Source organism: Sminthopsis crassicaudata, chromosome 6, assembly GCF_048593235.1.
Source record: "Sminthopsis crassicaudata isolate SCR6 chromosome 6, ASM4859323v1, whole genome shotgun sequence".
NCBI classification, from domain to species: domain Eukaryota; kingdom Metazoa; phylum Chordata; class Mammalia; order Dasyuromorphia; family Dasyuridae; genus Sminthopsis; species Sminthopsis crassicaudata.
The window spans coordinates 47,170,542-47,191,895 of record NC_133622.1 but is presented as its reverse complement, the minus strand read 5'-3'; the positions used below and the strand labels follow the sequence as shown (position 1 = coordinate 47,191,895).

Here is a 21,354-nt window from a genome sequence, read left to right as displayed (position 1 = left end):
TAATCGTCAACTGAGGTTAAAGGACGAGGGGTTGGAAATATCCAAGATGTTAATTTATAAAGTACTGTATCATTTCCTGACACAGATACAATTCCAAAGGACTTGACCATTATCATGGATTTGATGGCTGACCCAACACCCTCAGATCTAATCAGGGCTTCTCTACTTGACCACTCCACATGGTCAAGCTGAAACTTATGTAGTTACAGTCTCTAGGCTATAGCTGTACTTGGCCTCCTGCTACATGGAGTTCCTTCAGGACAAGTTACAAGACCCTGACATACTCTGCTGGGCCTGTATCCCAAAGTGATCATAAAAAAAGGAGAAAGGACCCACATGTGCAAAAATGTCTGTGGCAGCCCCTTGTTGAAGTGGCAAAGAACTGGAAACTGCGTGGATGCCCATCAGTTGGAGAATTGCTAAACAAATTATGGTAATATGAATGTTATGGAATATTATTGTTCTGTAAGAAATGACCAGCAGGATGATTTCAGAAAGGCCTGGAGAGACTTACAGGAACTGATGCTGAGTGAAATGAGCAGAACCAGGAGATCATTATACTTGGAAAGAAGATTATGCGATGATCATTTCTGATAGACGTGGCTCTCTTCAACAATGAGGTGATTCAGTCCAGTTCTGATGGTCTTGTGGCAAAGAGAATTATCTGCATCTAGAGAGAAGACAATGGATACTAAATATAGATTACAGCATAGCATTTTCTCTTGTTATTTTTGTTTGCTTGCTTTTTGTTTTCTTTCTTATTTTTTCCTTTTTGATGTGATTTTTTTTGTGTACAGCATGATAAATGTGGAAATATGTATAGAAAAATTGTACATGTTTAACCTATATTGGATTACTTGGCATGTAGGGAAGGAGGTGGGGGGAAAGTAGAGAAAACAATTTGAAATACAGGGTTTCTCAGGGGGGAATGTTGAAAACTATTTGTGTATATATTTTGAAAATAAAAAGCTTTATAAAAAGAACTATGGAGATTGAATATAAATTTAAAAATAAGGTGATTGAAGCCAATTTTAACAGACTTGTGATGGAGAGCCATATGTATCTAGAAAGAGTATTATGGGAACAGAATGTGGATCATAACATTATATTTTCATCTTTCTTACTGTTGATTGCTTGCTTTTTTTCGTTCTCATTTTTTTCCTTTTTGATCTGATTTTTCTTGTGCAGCATGATAAATGTGGAAATAAATATATTTTTAAAAAAAGACTTTGACATAGAAGACAGCATTTGTGTCTCCACACAAATAGAGATATATAGACTAGGGAGAAAGCTTAGCAGTTGGGGGGATGGCCAAATAACATTTCAAAAGGTAACAAGTATTCCCCCTTTCTTCTTCTAAGTAAGTAGAAAAGGATGATGGGAAGAATCCCTGACCAGTGTTAATAGGTTTCCCTACAAAGTTTACTTAAGATGGCTTTAAGCCTATAGTTCATATATTCAATATGCCCTGAACTCTGATGATGATAGGGGATATGGAAGGATGGGGAGATGCCCAAGTTTTATATATTTTGAAGAGCACCTTTCGTGAATTGCAAACTCCTATAGAGTCTATATATGTAGCACGGTCAAAAATGAAGAATTGCTTCAGGTAAAGACCTTTTTTAATTACTAAGGCATATTCTTAGTCCCAGGGGTGGGGCTCTACCTACTGTGTGAGCTGGCCAAGGATAACAAGGCAATAGCAATAAGGTCCAGAGTGAGGCAACTGGAGAAAATTTATCTGACGGAATGTAATCAAGTGGCGAATTTTCACCAAGAGGCTAAATGCCTTTTGGTAGAATGCCTGACAAATGGAGCGTGCAGACACAGTATAGGCTGCAGGGGAAGGGGGATCCCCAAATGGCTCTGAATATGTACAGAAAGGCAGACGTGCTTGCAAAAACTCTGGTAGGAATATCCTGCCCTCTGATGCGAACCAGATTCCTCCAACAAGGTTAGCCCCATATCTCAGCTCCTCAAATCTGCGCTCTTTTGCATCAGAGAGAAGTGGGCAATGGCCTTAGAATTGGCTGTTTCCTACTGAAGTGATGGAGGCTCACCACAGCCTCAACATGCATGACTAGGTAGCCTGAGCACCCAGGGACCAGTGAAGGGATGCAAAGCAGAGAGTCTCTGTCAGAGAAGATGACAGCTCCAGTAAGGGGCCATCAGTGCAAAATGTCAGGTTAGGGTTCTCTGCTGGGTGCTTTTGAGATAATTGTGAGCGTTCAGTTAGACCCACTATGCTGTCTCAGCCATGAAAAGGAGGCTCAGCTGCATCCCCCATAGTCAGATCAGGAAGAAGGGATGCTGAAATTCAGGAGAGTACATCTTGTCAGTCACAAGCAGGGCTCATGCAGCTTCTGAGTTTGGTGACATAGGAGTAAGAAGACATTTCCATGGGGCCTGGAAACAGCCAAAGAGTTGCCAACGACTACGTCATAGATCTTGTCCACCAAGGTGACTGTAATAGCCATAGCAGGGAGGCAAGACAGAGCCCCTCTGGCCATTCTGTCCAGTTAGATGGGAAAGCAGAGCTCCTCTGGCCACTGTGTCCAGCTAGATGGGAAAGGTAGAACCCCTCTGGCCCCTGTGTCCAGTTAGATGGGAAATGTAGACCTCTCTGGCCCCTGTGTCCAGTTAGATGGAAAGGCAGAGATCCTCTGGCCATTGTGTCCAGTTAGATGGAAAGGCAGAGATCCTCTGGCCACTGTGTCCAGTTAGATGGGAAATTCACGATGTTTAGGACCAAGGTCCTGAGTTAGAACCCCAGAGGCAACTTTGCCTTTATCCAGGTACAAACAGGGAGCACAGTTTTTCATAGTTGGGTTCAAGAAATATGCTCCTACTTACATGAACTGATGCTAAGTGAAATGAGAGAACCAGGAGATCATTATACACGGCAACAACAAGATTATATGATGATCTATTCTGATGGGCCTGGCTCTTTCCAACAGTGAGATAATCCAGGCCATTTTCAATGATCTTGTAAGGAAGAGAGCCATCTGCTCCCAGAGAGAGCTCAGTGAAACTGAGCGTGGATCCCAACAAAAATTGTTTGATTGCTTTCTGTTTTACCACTTATTTTCTTTCCTTTTTGATCTGATTTTTCTTGTGCAGCAAGAGAATTGTATGAATATGTCTAGACATAATGGATTTAACATATGTTTTAACATGTATAACATACATTGAATTGCTTGCCATCTAGGGGAGGAGGTGGGGGAAGGAGAGGAAAATCTGAAACACAAGACTAGGCAATGGTAAATTTTGAAAATTTATCCGTGCATATGTTTTGAAAATAAGAAGCTTTAAAATTAAAAATATATATATGTTTTCCTGTCAGCTCAAACAAGGGGACACCCACTGCCTAAGTGGCTGGCGCTCTCAGAATGACACCTGGAGTTTGGTTTTTGGAAAGCAAAGACTTTGGAGGACTAAGATCTTTTTGAGGAGATCTATGGACAGTTGTGATTTTAAAAAAAGCCTAGGTCATGTTTGCACCATCACAGTTTGCCTTCAGATATGTAAGACCTCTTTCCAGAAGTTGTTTTAAGAGATAGAGAACATCAGACTCAGACTCACTGGCAGTTTTATCAGAGAAGGCAAGCAATAATCTGCATATCGATCAAGGGCTAATAAAGTAGAAAAAGTAAGAGTTCTTTTTTTATTATAATAAGTTTATTTATTTTAATACACACTGATTTATGAATCATGTTTGGAAAGAAAAGTCAAAACAAAAGGGAAAAACCATTGGGGCGATTAAAAAAAAACAAAAACAAAAACAAGTAATTATAGCATGTGTTGATTTACATTCAGTCTCCTTATTTCTTTTTCTAGAAGCAGATAACATTTTCTGTCCAAAGCCTATTGGAATTGCTTTGGCTCACTGAACCACTGAGAAGAATCAAGTCTTTCATAGTTGGTCATTGCACATTCTTACTTTTATTGTACACAGTTTATTCCTGGTTCTGCTTGTTTCCTTCAGCATCTGTTCAAGGTAATAGTGGTTAAGTCGGCCTTAATGAGCTGAAGAAGCAGGGTATGGCTCTCTCTCCCTCCCGATACTAAAGAAACCTTAGCATAAATCTACAACTGTAAAACAGGTAGCTGAAGGGGGGCGTGTCAGGTTGAAAACCACAGTGATGCAGAACCACAGAAGCGTCAGTAGTGCAGGGTCATGTAGGATAAATAGGAGCATATTTGGGGTTCTTACTAGGTAAAATGGAAGTATTACAAGTGGACTTGCTGGGAACATTACCTCCTGCAGAATGAGGGGATCAATAATAAGTGAGATATGTCTTCTGCTTCTTCACTTAGGAGATACTGAGACACTGAAGGAGAATTCTCCTTCTTGATGGTGATGCACTTTAGGGGGAATTACTGCTCCTGAGTGTGGAATATCCTGTAAGGGAATATAAGTGGGGTATAAGCCTGTGGTTTTCTGGTTTTGTTCTCAGGAATGGTCCAAGAGGAGGTAAAGAGTGGTCAGGAATTCTGAAGGAAAAGAAAATAGTAAATGTTGGAGGGGATGTAGGAAAACTGGGATACTAATGCATTATTTGGTGGAGTTAAAATGATCCAATTATTCTGGAGAACAATCTGGAATTGTGCCCATAGGGCTATAAAACTGTGAATGGCCTTTGACCCAACAGAGCCATTACTGGGTCTGTATCCCAAGGAAATCATAAAAGGAGGGTAAATGACCCACATGTACGAAAATGTTTGTAGCAGCTCTTTTTGTGGTAGCAAAGAATTAGGACATAAAGAGAGGTCCATCAATTGGGAAATGGCTGAACGAGAGATATATGAAGATAATGGAATATTATTGTTCTATAAAAATGATAAACAAGTTCATTAAAGATTATAGAAAGGTTGAACAAAACCAGCAGAACCAGGAATACATTGTACACAATAATAGAAATAATATGGAATGATCAACTGTGAGCGACTTGGTTCTTCTCAGTGATTCAATACAACCCCAATAAAATGCCATCTGCATTCAGAAAAAGAACTAAAGAGACTGAATGTATGTGTGTTTACTTTTTTCTTTTCTTTCTCTCCTACAGTTTTTCCCTTTTGCTCTGATTTTTCTTTCCCAACATGATTCAAAAAGCAATGTCTGTTAACAATTTAAAAAGAGAAGTTTCCATTTGGGGATCATTTAATAGTGGGTCCAAGCTTCCATAGAAAATCTCTAACCAGAAGATTCTTGGAAGATGAAAAGATCAAAAGCAGAGTTTTCCAAGGACAGGGATCTCACAATTACATGCTTAGAACATAATTTAGGGACCTTTGAGGAAATGACATTTATCCTAATCATATCAAAGGTGTGCTAATATTTAGCATGTTTAAGCAAAGGATGGGTGAGAATGGAGTTTGAGGCACCAGTATCTATTAAACAGTCATAATATTTTTCTCTTAACATGATGGTGATGTAATGCTCATGAGGGATAGGGGATAATAGAGTATATTAGAACAGAAAGATTGGGTGGTCAGGCCCAAAGAATTCATCCTTCTCCTATCATGTTCCCTTCTCTCCCACCACACCCTCATGCTCATGAGGATCCCCAGCTTCAAAGCTTGCTTCATTTCTACAATTTTAGCCAAAGTGGTCCTTTTCCCCACAGAAAAAGCATCTCCTGCCTCTCTTTTTGATTCCTGAACATCCTTGGGAATAACAGGAGGTATCCAATAAGTGAGTCATAATTTGGAAGTAAGAGCATGACCTCACCTTATTGACTGATATTTCCTAATAACTGCCCCAGAGTCTTATTGAACTAGGATTTCTTAGCTTTTAGGTGGCCAGGTCAGAAGGCCTGAAGTGGGACCATTCCCCTTCCCTGAAAGGCTAGAATAACTCAGAAAAAGGAAAAAGAGACACATGAGTAGAATCAAGAGTAAGAGGTATGTTAATAATAGAAAGGGGCAATGCATGATAGACAGAAGGAATAAAACAAAGGTCATGGTGAGAGAGAGAGAGAGAGAGAGAGAGAGAGAGAGAGAGAGATCAGAGAGAGCAGACCAGCCAAATAACACTTTAATCATCTGAGTGCGTAATTCTCCAGAAAAAAAAATGTAATGTTTTTAAATTGCAGCAATCAAAGATCCCATCTTTGGATGAGATCAGAGACCCATCTGGATTTTTATGTATTTTAGACCAATCTTTAGATAATTTAAGAGCTCTTTCTTAATAATCCTCTTTTGAATAAGAAATTTTTGTTTTGTTTTGTTTATCCTGTTTCCAGGCTAATTAGAACTACCCTAAGGAGCATCATCAGCTTACTAGAGCTGACCCCTGTGAGACTCCCCCCATTAGGTATTACTTACCATGTCTGGATGTGATTTGAGGAAGGAGAAGGTGGAAGTCCAAAGATAACATTCACTGAGAAATTCCCTCAATAGAAAATCTTACTGGAACAATCTTAAGGGATTTTTCCAGTGAAAGCCTGGTTGTCCCACAGATGTTCACATCAACACCTTTTGCTTGGCTCACTAATGTTACACTGAAATAAAGAAACTAACTTTCATTCAGACAAGTTTTTTATTTAGCAAAAATTGCAGCTGCAGAAACAAATCAGATCCAAAGGCTCTCGTAGCAAAAAAGGATCCTAACTCTGAGTTCTATATGGTTAATATACAATTTGGCAGGAGTGATAAATCTATGTAAGGTTTAAGCTACCTGGCTTCCTATTGTTTGAAAGGATTAAAAGAACTCAAGTGAGGGGTACAAGGATATTCTTGTAGTTGGGTGAAAATTGGGAAGTTGAGAAAAATTGTTCAATCTACAAAATCAGGTGATTTATATGGAACTGAAATAACTTCAAAAAATGGTGGTTAAAAACAAAATAAAGATATTTATAATATTATTAATGTAACTAATCCAGGAACCATCAATTTTCCATCCCTCAGATTCTGAGCCTAGGGGGAAAAACATAACTCATTTATTCTACCATATCTTCAAGCTATCACTTTATGATATATATATATGATATATATATTTCATTTCATATATATGTATATATACATATATTATATATATATATATAATATACATTTTCTTTTGTTATGTTTTTAACTGCCATTTCTAAGAATAGATATTACTACAAGGTCCTATGCAGCAACTATATGTCTTAAGGAGCATTCTTCAATAATTGTTAGACAGTGTTGGTATGAGGAAATCAAGTGTTTCAAAGATAATTCAAGCCCTCAATTGAAAAGAAAACTGAAGAAAAAAAAAGCATAATCAAAAGTGAAAACAAACAAAAATGAACTTCCTTCAGCACTGGGGGCTTCCTTTATTTGGAAAAACCTGCTGATCTAATACAAACATTCATGTCTTTCTCCCTATTTGTGAAATCCCAGAGCTTCTATTTTTTTGTGGAAGAGACCAGACCAGCCTACATACATTCTTCATTCATATTTATACACCACAACTTATTCAGCTATTTTTCAATTTAAAAAAAAAATATATCAACTTGGTTTTTAGTTTTTCACAACTGAAAAAAGGAACCATTTTGTATTTTTGTTCATAAAGGACTTTTTCCCCTTTCTTTGATCTCTTTCCAGCATCCATCTAGTAATGGTATACCTGGGGCAAAGGGCCCACTACTGAAAAATTTTTAATTTACTCACAAAGTCTGTATATTTTTTAAAGAATTAGGAAATATCTCCTCACATTTTCAAAAAAAAATTGAAGGGATGTTAACTTTCCCCAGTTTGAAAGCTGGGACCACTCAGCTCCCACTGACATTATAGAGACCATGTTTGTCTAGCCTCTGATATAGTAGTTCTTTCAACAGCTTCTGAAACCAACATACCTAAATATAACTGAAGTGAATACACCAACATATGTCACAACATTCAAATTCTTAGTTTAAATAATTTGACTTGTAAACACAGAAATATTTAGTTTCCAACTTATCGGCTTAAAAGATTTCATAAAGTTGAGGGGAAAGGAGAAGATAGCTTTCTTTTTTTGTAATCTCAGAATATCATTTTTCTGTATATGTTACAGGAATATTTTATGTTCATAGAATATAATACTTTTGAATTCAATAAAGAGGATTGAAATTATATTATATCGAATTAGAAATTATAATTTAATTAAATCATTTCAGAAGTGCCAAGAAAATTGTTGTATTATATGCTCTTTTTGTTTATGAAATATGTTTTCAGTCAATGACTTAAAAATGAAATAACTAATTTTTTGTTATCCACAATGTGCTTTCTAATACCTTTTTTTTTTCATTTAGGCATGCAGAGTTTGCTTCTATCAGCTTTCCCATTCTCCTTCAGTGTCTGCCTCCATAACAATTTCACAGGGTGATGGCTCCTTTCTCCCTTACTGAAAGTCTCATGTTGACCTGCAGTGCTTTGATTTTATTTGATTTATTTAATTTGCACATTTCAAGAGTGTTGAATAATAAAACTGGCATCACAAATTATAGAACTGAGAAACTGTTTAGAAATATTTGTTATTTCTCTCACTTTTTTGTAAAAAAGTAAGTTTTCTAGACCCAAATGTGCTTGGATCAAGAGCCCTAGGGACAATACAGCAAATTTAGTGTTTGTTTTGTTTTGTTTTTATTTACTCACAAAATCTGTATATCTTTGAAAGGAATAGAAACAATTCCCTCTATCCTCAGTATATTAACCACCTTTGCAAAAGATGAGCCTGGGGGAATGGTGACTGTCCCACCTCTGAGGGCTAAGGCCACTCAGCTCATGTTGACAATAGGGAAACCATGTTTGTCCAAGCTCTGGCAAAGTGGTTCTCTTGATAGTTCCTGAATCCAACACACTTGGATATTTATAACTGAAGTGAGAGCACCAATATAGGTCACATAAGTCAAAAAAAGTGTGACCAACTGAATGAAAATGGATTTCTGACATTTTCCATCTAAAAAAATATGAACTAAGAAGCAAAGTTTAAAAATGTTGCTTCCTCTCACTGACATGTTTCATCCTGAGCTTGCTTTTCTTTCATTTCAGTTACTCTTTCCCAGGGAATATCTCCAAATTAAATATTCAGTAAGATAGAAAGGTAGGAATTCACAGTTTCCATTGAAACCTTTTCACTCTTTGCTACAATTCTGTACTTTTCATTTAAAAAATAAATAAATGTGAGCAGTCTCAGTGTGTGATGAAGTAGAAAAAGGAAAATAATAAAAAATAGCAAGCATTCTTACCCAGTACATTTGCTTCATTTCTTGACTGACTTATACTCTCATCTATTCCTAACCATATCCTTTTATTAATCCAGACTTGAATGTGTTCTGTTAGTAAATACATCAGTAACATCTCTTCTGAATACATATAAAGTATAATAACAAAGGATTTGTTCACTTAGGCTTTTTAGGTAAGATTAAAATTTATAGAAGCAAAATCTATACTGGTTTAAAAGTTAAACTTTGCCATTACTAAAAATATGTCTGAATCTGAAGAGCCTTTCTCTAGAAGATGAGTGGTTTCTCTCCGTAACTAGAGCAGCAACTTGGTTGTTTCCACGGATGATGGAAACGAGAATACTGTTGGATCAGCTTCTAAACCTGTCCCATGAATTGATGGCGTTATCTCAATTTGTCACAATAGCCAAACAAATAGGATTTGTATTAAAAGAGCTATCTGCTAAACACTTATAACCTATTGCCTTCCATTTAAAAAATAAGATTTTAAAACTATAATGCTTAGACACAAAAGGATTCTAAGCTGAATCTAATTTCAAAATATTTTCTTATCTGATTTCCAGGAAAAGAGGTAAAGAAAGTATTTGGGATATAGGGACCCACAAGAATAATGAAAGTATAAGGTTCTTACAGGGGACAGAACATAAAAAGTCCCGCCTGCTTGGGGTATAAAACATGGACAATGGAATCTTGAACTTTACGAGATAGCAATAGAGATCTATGAAAGGATTCGGAACTGAGGTGTGAGCCAACTAAATCTATTCATGTGGAAAATGTCTGAAAGCAATACAAGGATGATGATGGAAAGTGAGACCAGAAAGAAAGCCCTATCAGAAGAAATTGAGGTAGTGTAAGCAGGGGGTGATGAAGGCTTGTGGCAAGCTGGTGGTCAATGAACACAAGGAGGACTGAGACTGTAAAGGGAGGAGGGCAAAGCTTGGAGACTTGAGAACTAAGAACAAGGGGAAAATACCAAACTTTCCCAGGATCACACAGCCCTGAAGTGTCCAAGACTAGATGGATTTTACTGAGTAATGGAGAAGGGGTGCCATGAGGGATGCTGATGGTTCAGTGAATAGAGCCCTAGGCCCAGAGGCAGGAAAATTGAATTTGAATCTCCAGACTTTTTCTGGCTATATGATTCTGAGCAAGTTATTTACCCACTAGTAGCAAGGTCGTATCAAATGGGGATAATAATAGCATCTACCTTAAAAGTTGGGAGGATCGGGAGGATTCTGGGAAGATGGCAGAGAAGGCGTGAATTTCAAGCTCTCCCCATTGCTCCCACAAATGGAGCAAATTTGCACCTCAGAGCGAACATAGACTTGTGAAAAATCAAGATGCCTAAGGGCACTACATGGGATGCAACCCAACAAGATCAGAAGAAAGTTCCAAATATTCTGGAACTACAATTAAAATTTTATAGGATTTATCAGCATCCATAATAAAAGACTGCAAGTCCTAGAATCATATCTACCAACAATCAAATCACATCCAGCAAAATTATCTGTCATATTGACTGAGAAAAAATGGACATTCAATGAACTTGCAAATTTTCGGGACTTTCTGTCAACCAAACATTAAATTAATAATACAGTTGACATATAAGAAACAATATCAAAAACTGATTTCAAAGAACTCAACATGAATAAATTGTTTATGTTTTTTAACACAGGAAATAAATAACATGTTTAAGATTGATATCAACTATACAAGAGCTCAAAAGAAAGACTAGGACAGAAGTAAGGTAAAAATAGTAATAATGCCATACAAATGAGGTGCAGAGAAAGAATAGATACACAGGCTTATTAAAGGGGGAGAAGAACTCATAGTTCTGAAAACCTACTCACAGCCAGAATGAGTTCAATAGGCAACATTTCATATGTACCATGAGGTATAACATCCTCCAAAATCTATAAAGAAATAAGGGGGAGGGAGGGGTGGACAGGGAAGCAAAGGATGACAGGGAAGCAAAGGATGAGGGAAAAAGGCAAGGGAAGGATGCATGGGTGGGGAGGAGTTAAGTAATAGCAAGACAAATTGGGTCAGCAGGGATAGGAAAGTTATGTGTGTGCATGTATGTGTATGTATATATGTATATATATATATATATATATATATATACATATCTATACATAAATATAAATATATTCTTTTTCAACTGTAGCTTGCTGGGGGGGGGGAGAAGAGATGAAAAGTGGGAAAAAAAGAATAAAGTAAAAAAGGTGCCCAGCAGAGAACAAAAGAACAATTTACAAGAAAATAAAGAAAAAATGGACACTCATGAATATAATTTCTCACACACACACACACACACACACACACACACACACACACACACTTCCTTGAACTAGTATTTGTTATTACATATTTTTAATCTTCCCTAATGTTCTGCTGGGTACATGACAATGTTCTTTTTTGATTTGTTTCATTTTTTTTTTTTGTATTCCTTTTCTGTTTTTCTTTTTTTTCTTATTCTGTTTATTTAAAGAAAATAAATTTTGATAAAAAAAGTTGTGAAGATCAAATGTACTTAGTACAATGTCCGACACATAGCAGGTACTATAGAAATCCTTATTCTCTTCTTCCCATATAAATAATATTTAGATGACTTTTGCTCCAAATCTCAAGTCCATATTTCATTTTTCATTTACTTTCTTTTCTTCTTTTTCATCCTTTCCTTCCTTTTGTCATTTCTTTTCTTCTCTTCTTTCCTTCTATTCAAAGCAAATACCTCAAAAAGATTTGCAATTCTCTTGTGTACTATATACATATATACTATATGTATACATACATATACATACTATAGAAGCATGCACAGATATATATGTTTATGTGTGTATGTGTATGTATATATTGAACATTGCAAATCATATGTGCATGATGCATGTATACACATTTTAAATATATTATTTTATATATATAAATATATATGTTTAAATATATTACAGATATCTATATAAGATTTTATATAAAAGTAAACTTAGTATAACTCTCCTCAACATGTTCAGTTAATTGTCCACACTAACCCAAATAATTTGAAGGTGGTGACTGAGCCTGAGACAGAACTTCACTTATTTTTTAGTTTGTTCAGGGAGTAGAAACTAAAATGAGTTTTAGAAGGTTTGGGGTTTTCTGTGTGTTTAATTCAATCTCTTTTCCTCCACAATCCTCCAGACCCAAAATAAACAGTGCATTCCGCTTTGTTCTGTCTGCATTTCCAAATATTATCTGTGCACAGGTCTCTCTCAATTCCACAGTTGTTAAGTTCAGCAGTATTGTGAGAACAAAATGAGGAAAATCTAATTTTTGTTTTATGTGGAGGTATAGTCTGAGTAAGTAAACAGCCCATCCACATGAGAGCTGAGTGGAATGTCTATAAAGCTTGTACACTGTGGTGGCCCATGATTTTAGTTCATACTTTCATGAAACACCTATTGACTTGAACATACTAACTTCCATTGATTTCAATTCCTAGAGAGCTGACAGTATTGAACTAAAGAGAAGTAAATTAAAACAATCTGCTTACATAAAATAAAGCATATTCTCCCTCCCTTTGTTATAACCTTAGAAACCTCTAACAGTCGGAAAATGTTGTTAATGGAAAACAGTACATATATGTAAGCATGAATCTTTGCCTTTATAAAATATATTCCACAAGAAAGAAAATCATTCTCTGTGACTTAGTGCAAAGAGAATAAAGAAACAAACAAAATTTATCTACTTCATTTTTGTAAATACCCCTATAACCACCCATTATTATTTTTACATATTAATTTTGACTAAAATCAGAAATGAATCCTTCTGACTTCCCTTACCCTATATCAGAAAAATCAGATGCTTCTGAGATCACACACACACACACACACACACACACACACACACACACACACACAAACACACACGTGTGTTTTGAGTCTCCATCAAAAAAGTTACTAACATTTTTACTTAAAATAAACGATCCTATAATTGCACATTCTAAATGACCACATATGTAGACAATGTGATGTCTGTTTTTTCTCTTTCCCTCTGTTAATTCTGTTTTCTGCAATTTTGCTCAGTTTTTCAGTATAAGAAAACTAAATCTGTCCAAAGCCACCAAAAATATTAATAGTGACAAGCATATAAGATATGTCATCTAAGCAGTAAAGCTTAATAAATAAATCTAAACTTAGGATGGAAAAAATGGTAATAAGTTATGATGACAATTTATATCATATTATGCACAAATACCCAGTACATCAAAGTCTTTAAGAAGTCAAAATGATTCTATATGAAAACATAAAAAGAGCTACCCAAAAAAGACACTATCTAAATCTTAAAATCAAATTTGTAGTAATCATCTATTAAGTTGTGCTGAGAAGTGCTTTTCCATGCTGTTTGTAAATAAATGAAAAAGAACCTGAAACAAAGGTAATTTTGTCACACAATAAAGAATTGCATTTTAGTTCCAAAGCAGGTCTCTGCAGGGCCATCAGACAGCTTCCTGGAGTGGAATAATTAAGTTTGAGATTGCTGGAGGAGACGGCAATGGTATTTTAGTTTATAGCCTCAAAGCCATGGAGACTCATTAAAATGAAATAAGGGAGATGGGGCTAGTTCCATGTAGGCCAAGTACCTGAATGATGTCACCATCATCAAGGTAACATACTTAAATTTTACCTAGCCACATTCAATAGGAGGGGAATCTTAGACTGTCTTTCTGACACATGGCAGAACAATGATCTCCAGAAAGAATCCTGACACAGAATGAGAATCATTTGGGAGTTAAGGAGTTAATTCACGAGGAAATCACCAAAAATTGATATTTAACTTGATTTAGCTGTGTTGATTTAGATGAAATTTCACATTGTATCTCTGTCTCTGTTTCTGTCCGTCTATCTCTATCTGTGTCTTTCTCTCTATCTCTCTCTGTCTCTCTGTCTGCTTTTCTCTCTCTCTCTCTCTCTCTCTCTCTCTCTCTCTCTCTCTCTCTCTCTCTCTCTCTCTCTCTCTCTTTCTCTCTCTCTCTCTCTCTCTCTCTCTCTCTCTCTCTCTCTCTCTCTCTCTCTCTCTCTCTCTCTCTCTCTCTCTCTCTCTCTCTCTGTCTCTCTCTCTCTCTCTGTCTCTCCCCATCCCTCCTCCTTTCCTCCCTCTCTCTTTCTCTGTGTCTTTATCTCTCTCCCTTCTCCTCTCCCTCTCTTCCTTTCCTCCCTTTCCTTCCCTCCGCCCTTTCTCTCTTTCTCTCTCTCCCTCTCTCTTTCTCTTTCTCTCTCTCTCTCTCTCTCCTCTCTCTCTCTCTCTACACATATATATAATATATATGTGTGTGTTTCTATAAAGATATATATATATATATATGTACTATAAGGTGACAAGTATTTAATCTTTGATGGCCAACATTTTCAGTAAGATTTGGGTGCACCATTCCTCAGGGACTAAAAGACTCATAAGGAAATATGTCATAACTTGAAAAACTGAAACCTATGAGAAGCCATAAGTATGCATGATTTAATTTTCTTTATTGGTAGAAATGAAGGTAATTAAAATGCTTCACTTGAAAGCTAAGTACTGTCACATTCAATTTATCTATTGCATTGTAAAAATATTACCTCACATAAAAGGGGAGTAAGTGACCAACTTAATTACTAATTGCTTAAGTCCCCCAGTTCCTTGAGTCCTGAATTTTATTTGTTGTCTCTATCCCTCTTTCTTACTTTTTTCCCCTCTGCCAACTACTATTCTCACTCCCTCCATTTTTCTTTCCTTCTTTTCTTTTGAAAACCAGAATGTTGTTAGAATACCATGTAAGAAAAAAATTGTAATTAAAAAATCTATCTTTTTTGATGAATTTTGGTTAAAGTCTTCCCTTTTATATATTGCTCCTGTCATTTGCAATCAAGTTTTTTTTCTGTTTGTGTGTTTGTAGAAGCTTTTAAAATCATTTCATATATATATATATGTATATATGTGTATATATGTGTGTGTTACTTATTATATATTATTGCCAAATAATGTCAATCTAATTGTTTGAATTTTAATATGAAATAAATTATTCAATCAGCAAGCTTAGTACATACCAGGCACTGTGTTCATAATAGAATTCAACTTATATAATCAACATAAAGGCTACTCGAAACTATTTTCCTGCGCTAAATATCATATGCAGTCCGCTGAAATGGCAGGAGGTGCTGCCTTCCTTGTGACTGTACAGGGGATTAGGATAATGTATCACTAGATAGAGCCCCATCTCTACAAGGTACATTGGACAGTATAGTATTTGCCAATATGTATGTACTTAATTTCTGGACTCAGACTAAAAAACAAAAATGCTTCCAAGAGCTATAACTTTCAAATTTTATGAGTCAAGTTCTTAAATGTTACTAAAGCATCATAGGATTCCAGAGTTGGAAGAAAAATCAGAAGTCATCAACCTCTCTCCAAAGCATAAAGCACCTCTCAATATTCTGGGCAAGCAAACGCCCACACTCCGCTTGAAGATTTTCAGTGTCAGAAACACTCCATTTTTGGCAATCTCTAATTCCTAGGAAATTTTCCCTTAGGTTGAGTCAGAGTCTGCTTTCCACTAAGTTTCACTCATTAATCCTACTTCTGGCTACCAGAGCCTAACGGAACAAGTCGAAATCCTGCTGAATATGACAACCCTTTAACTATTTGAAGAAAGTGATCCTTTCCCTTCTAATTTGTATCTTCTTCAGGCTAACATCCCTAGTTACTTCAACTGATACATTTTCATCATGAATTCTAGTCCCTTTGCTATTTTAATCCTAGAGCCTTAACTAAAATGAAGAAATAATAATAATAAAAAGGATAATTCATATTTATATTGTACTTACAATGTTATAAGTGTTTTCTTATTATCTCATTTGATCCTCACCTCAACCCTAATGGGAGTAGGTGCTATTATTATTCCCATTTGACAGATGAGGAAACTGAGGTTAAAAAAAAATAGACTTAAGTGACAACTCAAGATCACAGAGATAGTAAGTTCCTGGATTTGAAGTCAGATTTTCCTGAGTCTGACCCAATGTTCTATCTACTGAAACACCTCAGGACTTTGCTCTGAAATATAGAGGGGCCAACTATATCATTCTAGGGCATACATGGTCCCTTGGCAACTGCCAGTCCCAACTCTCCCCAGCAATCAGTCAATCAGTCAGTGAATTCTCCCAGAGTACCATCAGGTTGTGATGTTACCAAATATTTGCTTCTTAAAGGCCCCTATGTGGGGGCTGTCTCCTACTTCCACAGAGACTAAATAGTCACCTTCACCTTCAACCAGGGATTCAGAATTACCACAGAGTCAGTTAAGGAATTCCCTTTCTTCTTGCTTCTAAGTAATTACCCATTCACCATAGTTATAAGGCGAGTTTCTCTTCCTAATGCTGTTAGAAAGCAAATGTCTTCCCCATCATGGAGATTTGGAATATGATGTTCTGGCAATCTGGGAAATATATGTAAACTTTTTTGGCCTTCCCTTTGTGCCAGAGAAGACATTTGAATTACTATGGTATTATATATTATAATATTATAATATAATATAATCATATATTATAATATATATAATGCATTTTTGAGTTTCTAAACTTTTTTCTGTGTCTTCTGCTGGCCTTTGTTTGTTGTCTGTGGCTTATGCAAAACTCCCCCTAAAAAGTTCCATTTAATTCCCATGATAAAGTGAAACCATGATGGGAAAAGTCATGATGACTGTGTATCCCAATAACCCCCCCTTCATCCTCCAAGCCCTTTCTGGGGGTTTGAAACATCCATAGAAGAAAGGAAGGTTGCAAAATGACAAATTCTAGCTATTTCTCCAGAGGAAATGGAGGCTTCTGAGGGAGCAAGGTTCTCAGGAAACTCTTTGCAAGAAAAAGAAACAAAAAGAGGAACTTGAGAAGATCAGCTGGAACTATGTCCAAAAGCAATACTTTTTCATCAAATAATTCATCCTGGAAACTGGATCCAAGAAAACACTGGGCTAAAAAATCCATCCTCCTTCTAGAATGGCAATACTTTGTCACAGAAATGACTTCAGGGTCAGCATTATGTGGTTTCATCACCCTGCGGTCCAGATTGACAATGGATCCATCCAGTCCCCAACCTCAACTGTTTTTGTAACAGCTCCAATCAGATTGTTTAATTCAGTGCAGAACATGTGTTATCTCTGATGAATACTTAAAAAATTCACCAAAAATAAGTATATAAAATGGGAAGCACTGGCAAAATTCTTCCATAAAAACTTACTCCAAAGGGGAGAGTCATTGATTGTCCAGATTTATTTCTTCCAGGCCCCAGGTCCTCTTGGTTCATCCGTGACTACTAACAATAGAATCAGTATAGATGACAAAGATCTTTTGCATCCCATCCCACAATGATCTCACACATGTCAATCATGCAGACTGGAGCCCTAGGGAAGACTTCTAAAATCCTCACTTTCTAATATGTTACCAGATTAGTGGCCGCTAAATTCCATTTGCATATTATTCTCTTCTATCAGGGCCCTAAAATAAGCAAAATAAGGTAAAATAAGCAAAATGATGGTCCTTAAGGTTGGGAGTCCATTGGATTTATAAAGAAGCCAATATTCCAGGGCCTCAGTTTCTCACATAATTGCAAACTATTTGACACATATTAAAAAATTAATGATTGATTATTGACTTAGAGGAAATGACAACAAAAGGATGCAGGAAAAAGTATCACTTCCATTTAACTATAGATGCCATCTTGTTAGAAATCTTATACCACCAAAATCATGATAGAAAACTCTGAACAAAGGATGATTGCCCAAGTCAGTGTCATCTAGAGTATTATACAATTCAGTAGTAACTGAGACATTTCAAAAATGGTCTAGTAAGTGGCTTCTTTGGAAAACTCGAAGTTACAAAAGTCTAATAGTTATTTTTACTGAGACTCCCTTGAAGCCTTCCAAAATCTCCACTCTTCCTAGTCTTTATGTACAGAGAACTCCAATACCATGGATCCCATGGGGTATTAAGTGCCCAAGGGCACTTATGAGAGACTAAGTAAATGAGAGTTATTAGGATACTCTGGTGGGCAATAGGAGTTCTCCAGTACTTGAAGAGTCCCAAAAGTTTCTTGGCTTCCTTTTTGGACTGTGGGGAAGCCAGTGTTGTGACTGGAATCTGCTGGCTTTTCTCTATTGTACTCTCCTCCAAGCTAACTTATAAGTTAGAATTTGATTTTTTTTTACATTTTTTAATGATTTCCCAACCCCTTGGGCCAATATGTGATGCAGAAAATTAGCCCTTGCATCCTCATCCAGCCCATTTAAAATGATGTCATCAGTGTTGTATATGATAGTTCCCTCAGGAAGGGAAGTCTCTTTCAGATCTCTCTGTACACTAGAATGTGGCAATTAAAGAAAGAGTTCAGGGAATTTGGGAAATAAAGGCTTACTGGACTACTTCCCAAGTGAAAGCAAACTGCTTTTATCCCCCTTGCAGCCATATGAATAGAGGGAAAAAAAGTTATTTGTGAAATAAATATCCCCAAACTATTCCGGACCTGCCCTATTTAATCTATGACACTGATGAGTTCAGAAGCGGCTGCAATGATGGGCATTACCACTTTGTTCAGCACTCTTTAATCCACTGTAAGCTGCCAGATGGCATCTATATAACTCACACACTACACAGGGTATATGGAAAGGGAAGCTGGTATTATTTTTACTCAATAAGCTTATTTTGCAGAACTTAGATTTCTATGTCAGCTATCTTGTGATAAAAAAAAATGCCTCTTGTAGATGTGTTACTAATTTTTCCCTTAAATTTTCTAATTATTTTACAACCAGATAGACCTATTCTGAGAACTTTTCCTGTACTAACCCAAATCATAATATTTGCAGCCACATTTATAATAAATTCTTCTTATCTTAAAGGCAGATATTCTTTTTATCACACTTCATCAGAAGAAATTGTTTCAAGAGCCATTTATCCTCAAAGAATCCAAGATAAGCACTTTTCTATCCTGGCATTTGAACCTGTTTACCCTGTGTCAAGTATGTCCAGAAATGGTGTATATACCTCTTATGTTTATGACACCATTATTCACTGGTCATTTTGGGCTTTCAAAGCATAGAAAAAAGAGCTTGTTATCCACTTAGTCTACTTTAAGATTTATTAGAATATATTAATTAATTAATGGATGTAGGATGTTAAGGATGCATGTTTCCAGACCACTTGTAAGAGATGGAGTTATTCCAATACAACAAGCCTTGCCTAGAAATGCCGTCCTGACAAGTGACTCTCCTTATTATTTCAGAAATATAGTGGCGAAGTCATGTTGATTCTTTGGCCATCTAGTTCATAGTTTCTTTCACCCTGGAACCATCAACCATAATCAAACCAACTCTGCCATTGTTTCTGGATGGGGTGTACAATTTTATTTACCTACCATCCTACTCACCATTGCTATGGTTTTCCGAACCACAGTATATTTTCTTGATGTGAAACTATTTGGCTTCTACATTTTATCAAAACAGAGATCACTTTTCCCTAAAAGGCAAAAAAATAATAATGCTACCCTCAGAATAAAAACTTGTGGTCATCTAACAACATAAACCCCATGTGAATTTGGTCTGACCACTCAAAGCACCTGACATAGCCTGCCCTGCTGACCATCTTGATTCAATGTGGATGAAAGGGCGTTTGTATCTATAAAACCTAAGTACCATTCTATCCTTGTTGGATTTCCTTGCTGTTTGGGGGCAAAGAAAACTTCCTTTTGCTCACTGTTCAATGACTTATGCATTCAAGAGGCTGACATCAAATAGTTTTGGACACCTGGCCAGTATTTCCTTTTTTTTTTTTTTTTTTTCTTGTTTCTCCTTATTCCTTGAGGGCAGGGACTTTGTTATTTGTATCTCTGACACTTAGCACAGTGCATATCATCTAGTAAGTGCCATAAATTACTTTTCATTCATTCACTTTTCATTATCTCTATTGGGGTAGGGGATGGCAGATATTACTGGAGACTGTAGGGGTCTGGCACCTTACCTGTTCTTAAGACCCTGGCAGTTTGCCTGTACTGGAGACTGTAAGGATCAGGCAGTTTACCTGTATTGGAGACTGTAAGGGTCTGGCAGTTTTACCTGTATTGGAGACTGTAAGGGTCTGGCAGTTTACCTGTACTGGAGACTATAAGGATCTGGCAGTTTACCTGTACTGGAGACTGTAAGAGTCTGGCAGTTAACCTGTACTGGAGACTGTAAGGGTCTGGCAGTTAACCTGTCCTAGAGACTGTAAGGGTCTGGCAGTTTTACCTGTACTGGAGACTATAAGGGTCTGGCAGTTAACCTGTACTAGAGACTGTAAGGGTCTGGCAGTTAACCTGTACTGGAGACTGTAAGGGTCTGGCAGTTAACCTGTACTGGAGACTGTAAGGGTCTGGCAGTTAACCTGTACTAGAGACTGTAAGGGTCTGGCAGTTAACCTGTACTGGAGACTGTAAGGGTCTGGCAGTTTACCTGTACTGGAGACTGTAAGAGTCTGGCAGTTAACCTGTACTGGAGACTGTAAGGGTCTGGCAGTTAACCTATACTAGAGACTGTAAGGGTCTGGCAGTTTTACCTGTACTGGAGACTGTAAGGGTCTGGCAGTTAACCTGTACTGGAGACTGTAAGGGTCTGGCAGTTTACCTGTACTGGAGACTGTAAGAGTCTGGCAGTTAACCTGTACTGGAGACTGTAAGGGTCTGGCAGTTAACCTGTCCTAGAGACTGTAAGGGTCTGGCAGTTTTACCTGTACTGGAGACTATAAGGGTCTGGCAGTTAACCTGTACTAGAGACTGTAAGGGTCTGGCAGTTAACCTGTACTGGAGACTGTAAGGGTCTGGCAGTTAACCTGTACTGGAGACTGTAAGGGTCTGGCAGTTAACCTGTACTGGAGACTGTAAGGATCTGGCAATTAACCTGTACTAGAGACTGTAAGGATCTGACAGTTAACCTGTACTGGAGACTGTAAGGGTCTGGCAGTTAACCTGTACTGGAGACTGTAAGGGTCTGGCAGTTAACCTATACTAGAGACTGTAAGGGTCTGGCAGTTAACCTGTCCTAGAGACTGTAAGGGTCTGGCAGTTTTACCTGTACTGGAGACTGTGTAAGGGTCTGGCAGTTAACCTGTACTAGAGACTGTAAGAGTCTGGCAGTTTT

At 37.0% G+C, this 21,354-nt stretch overlaps 1 protein-coding gene across 1 annotated transcript in view; it reads right to left on the bottom strand.

Annotated features, from left to right (window-relative positions):
• Positions 1-569: 569 nt before the first annotated feature.
• The window catches only part of ADGRL3 (adhesion G protein-coupled receptor L3), a 1,041,133-nt gene continuing 1,020,348 nt past the window's right edge, over positions 570-21,354 (bottom strand). Inside the window, exon 24 of the mRNA XM_074272802.1 lies at positions 570-670. Within this exon, the coding sequence (XP_074128903.1) occupies positions 585-670 (86 nt within the window). The 3' untranslated portion in view covers positions 570-584. The remainder of the gene's footprint in view (positions 671-21,354) is intronic.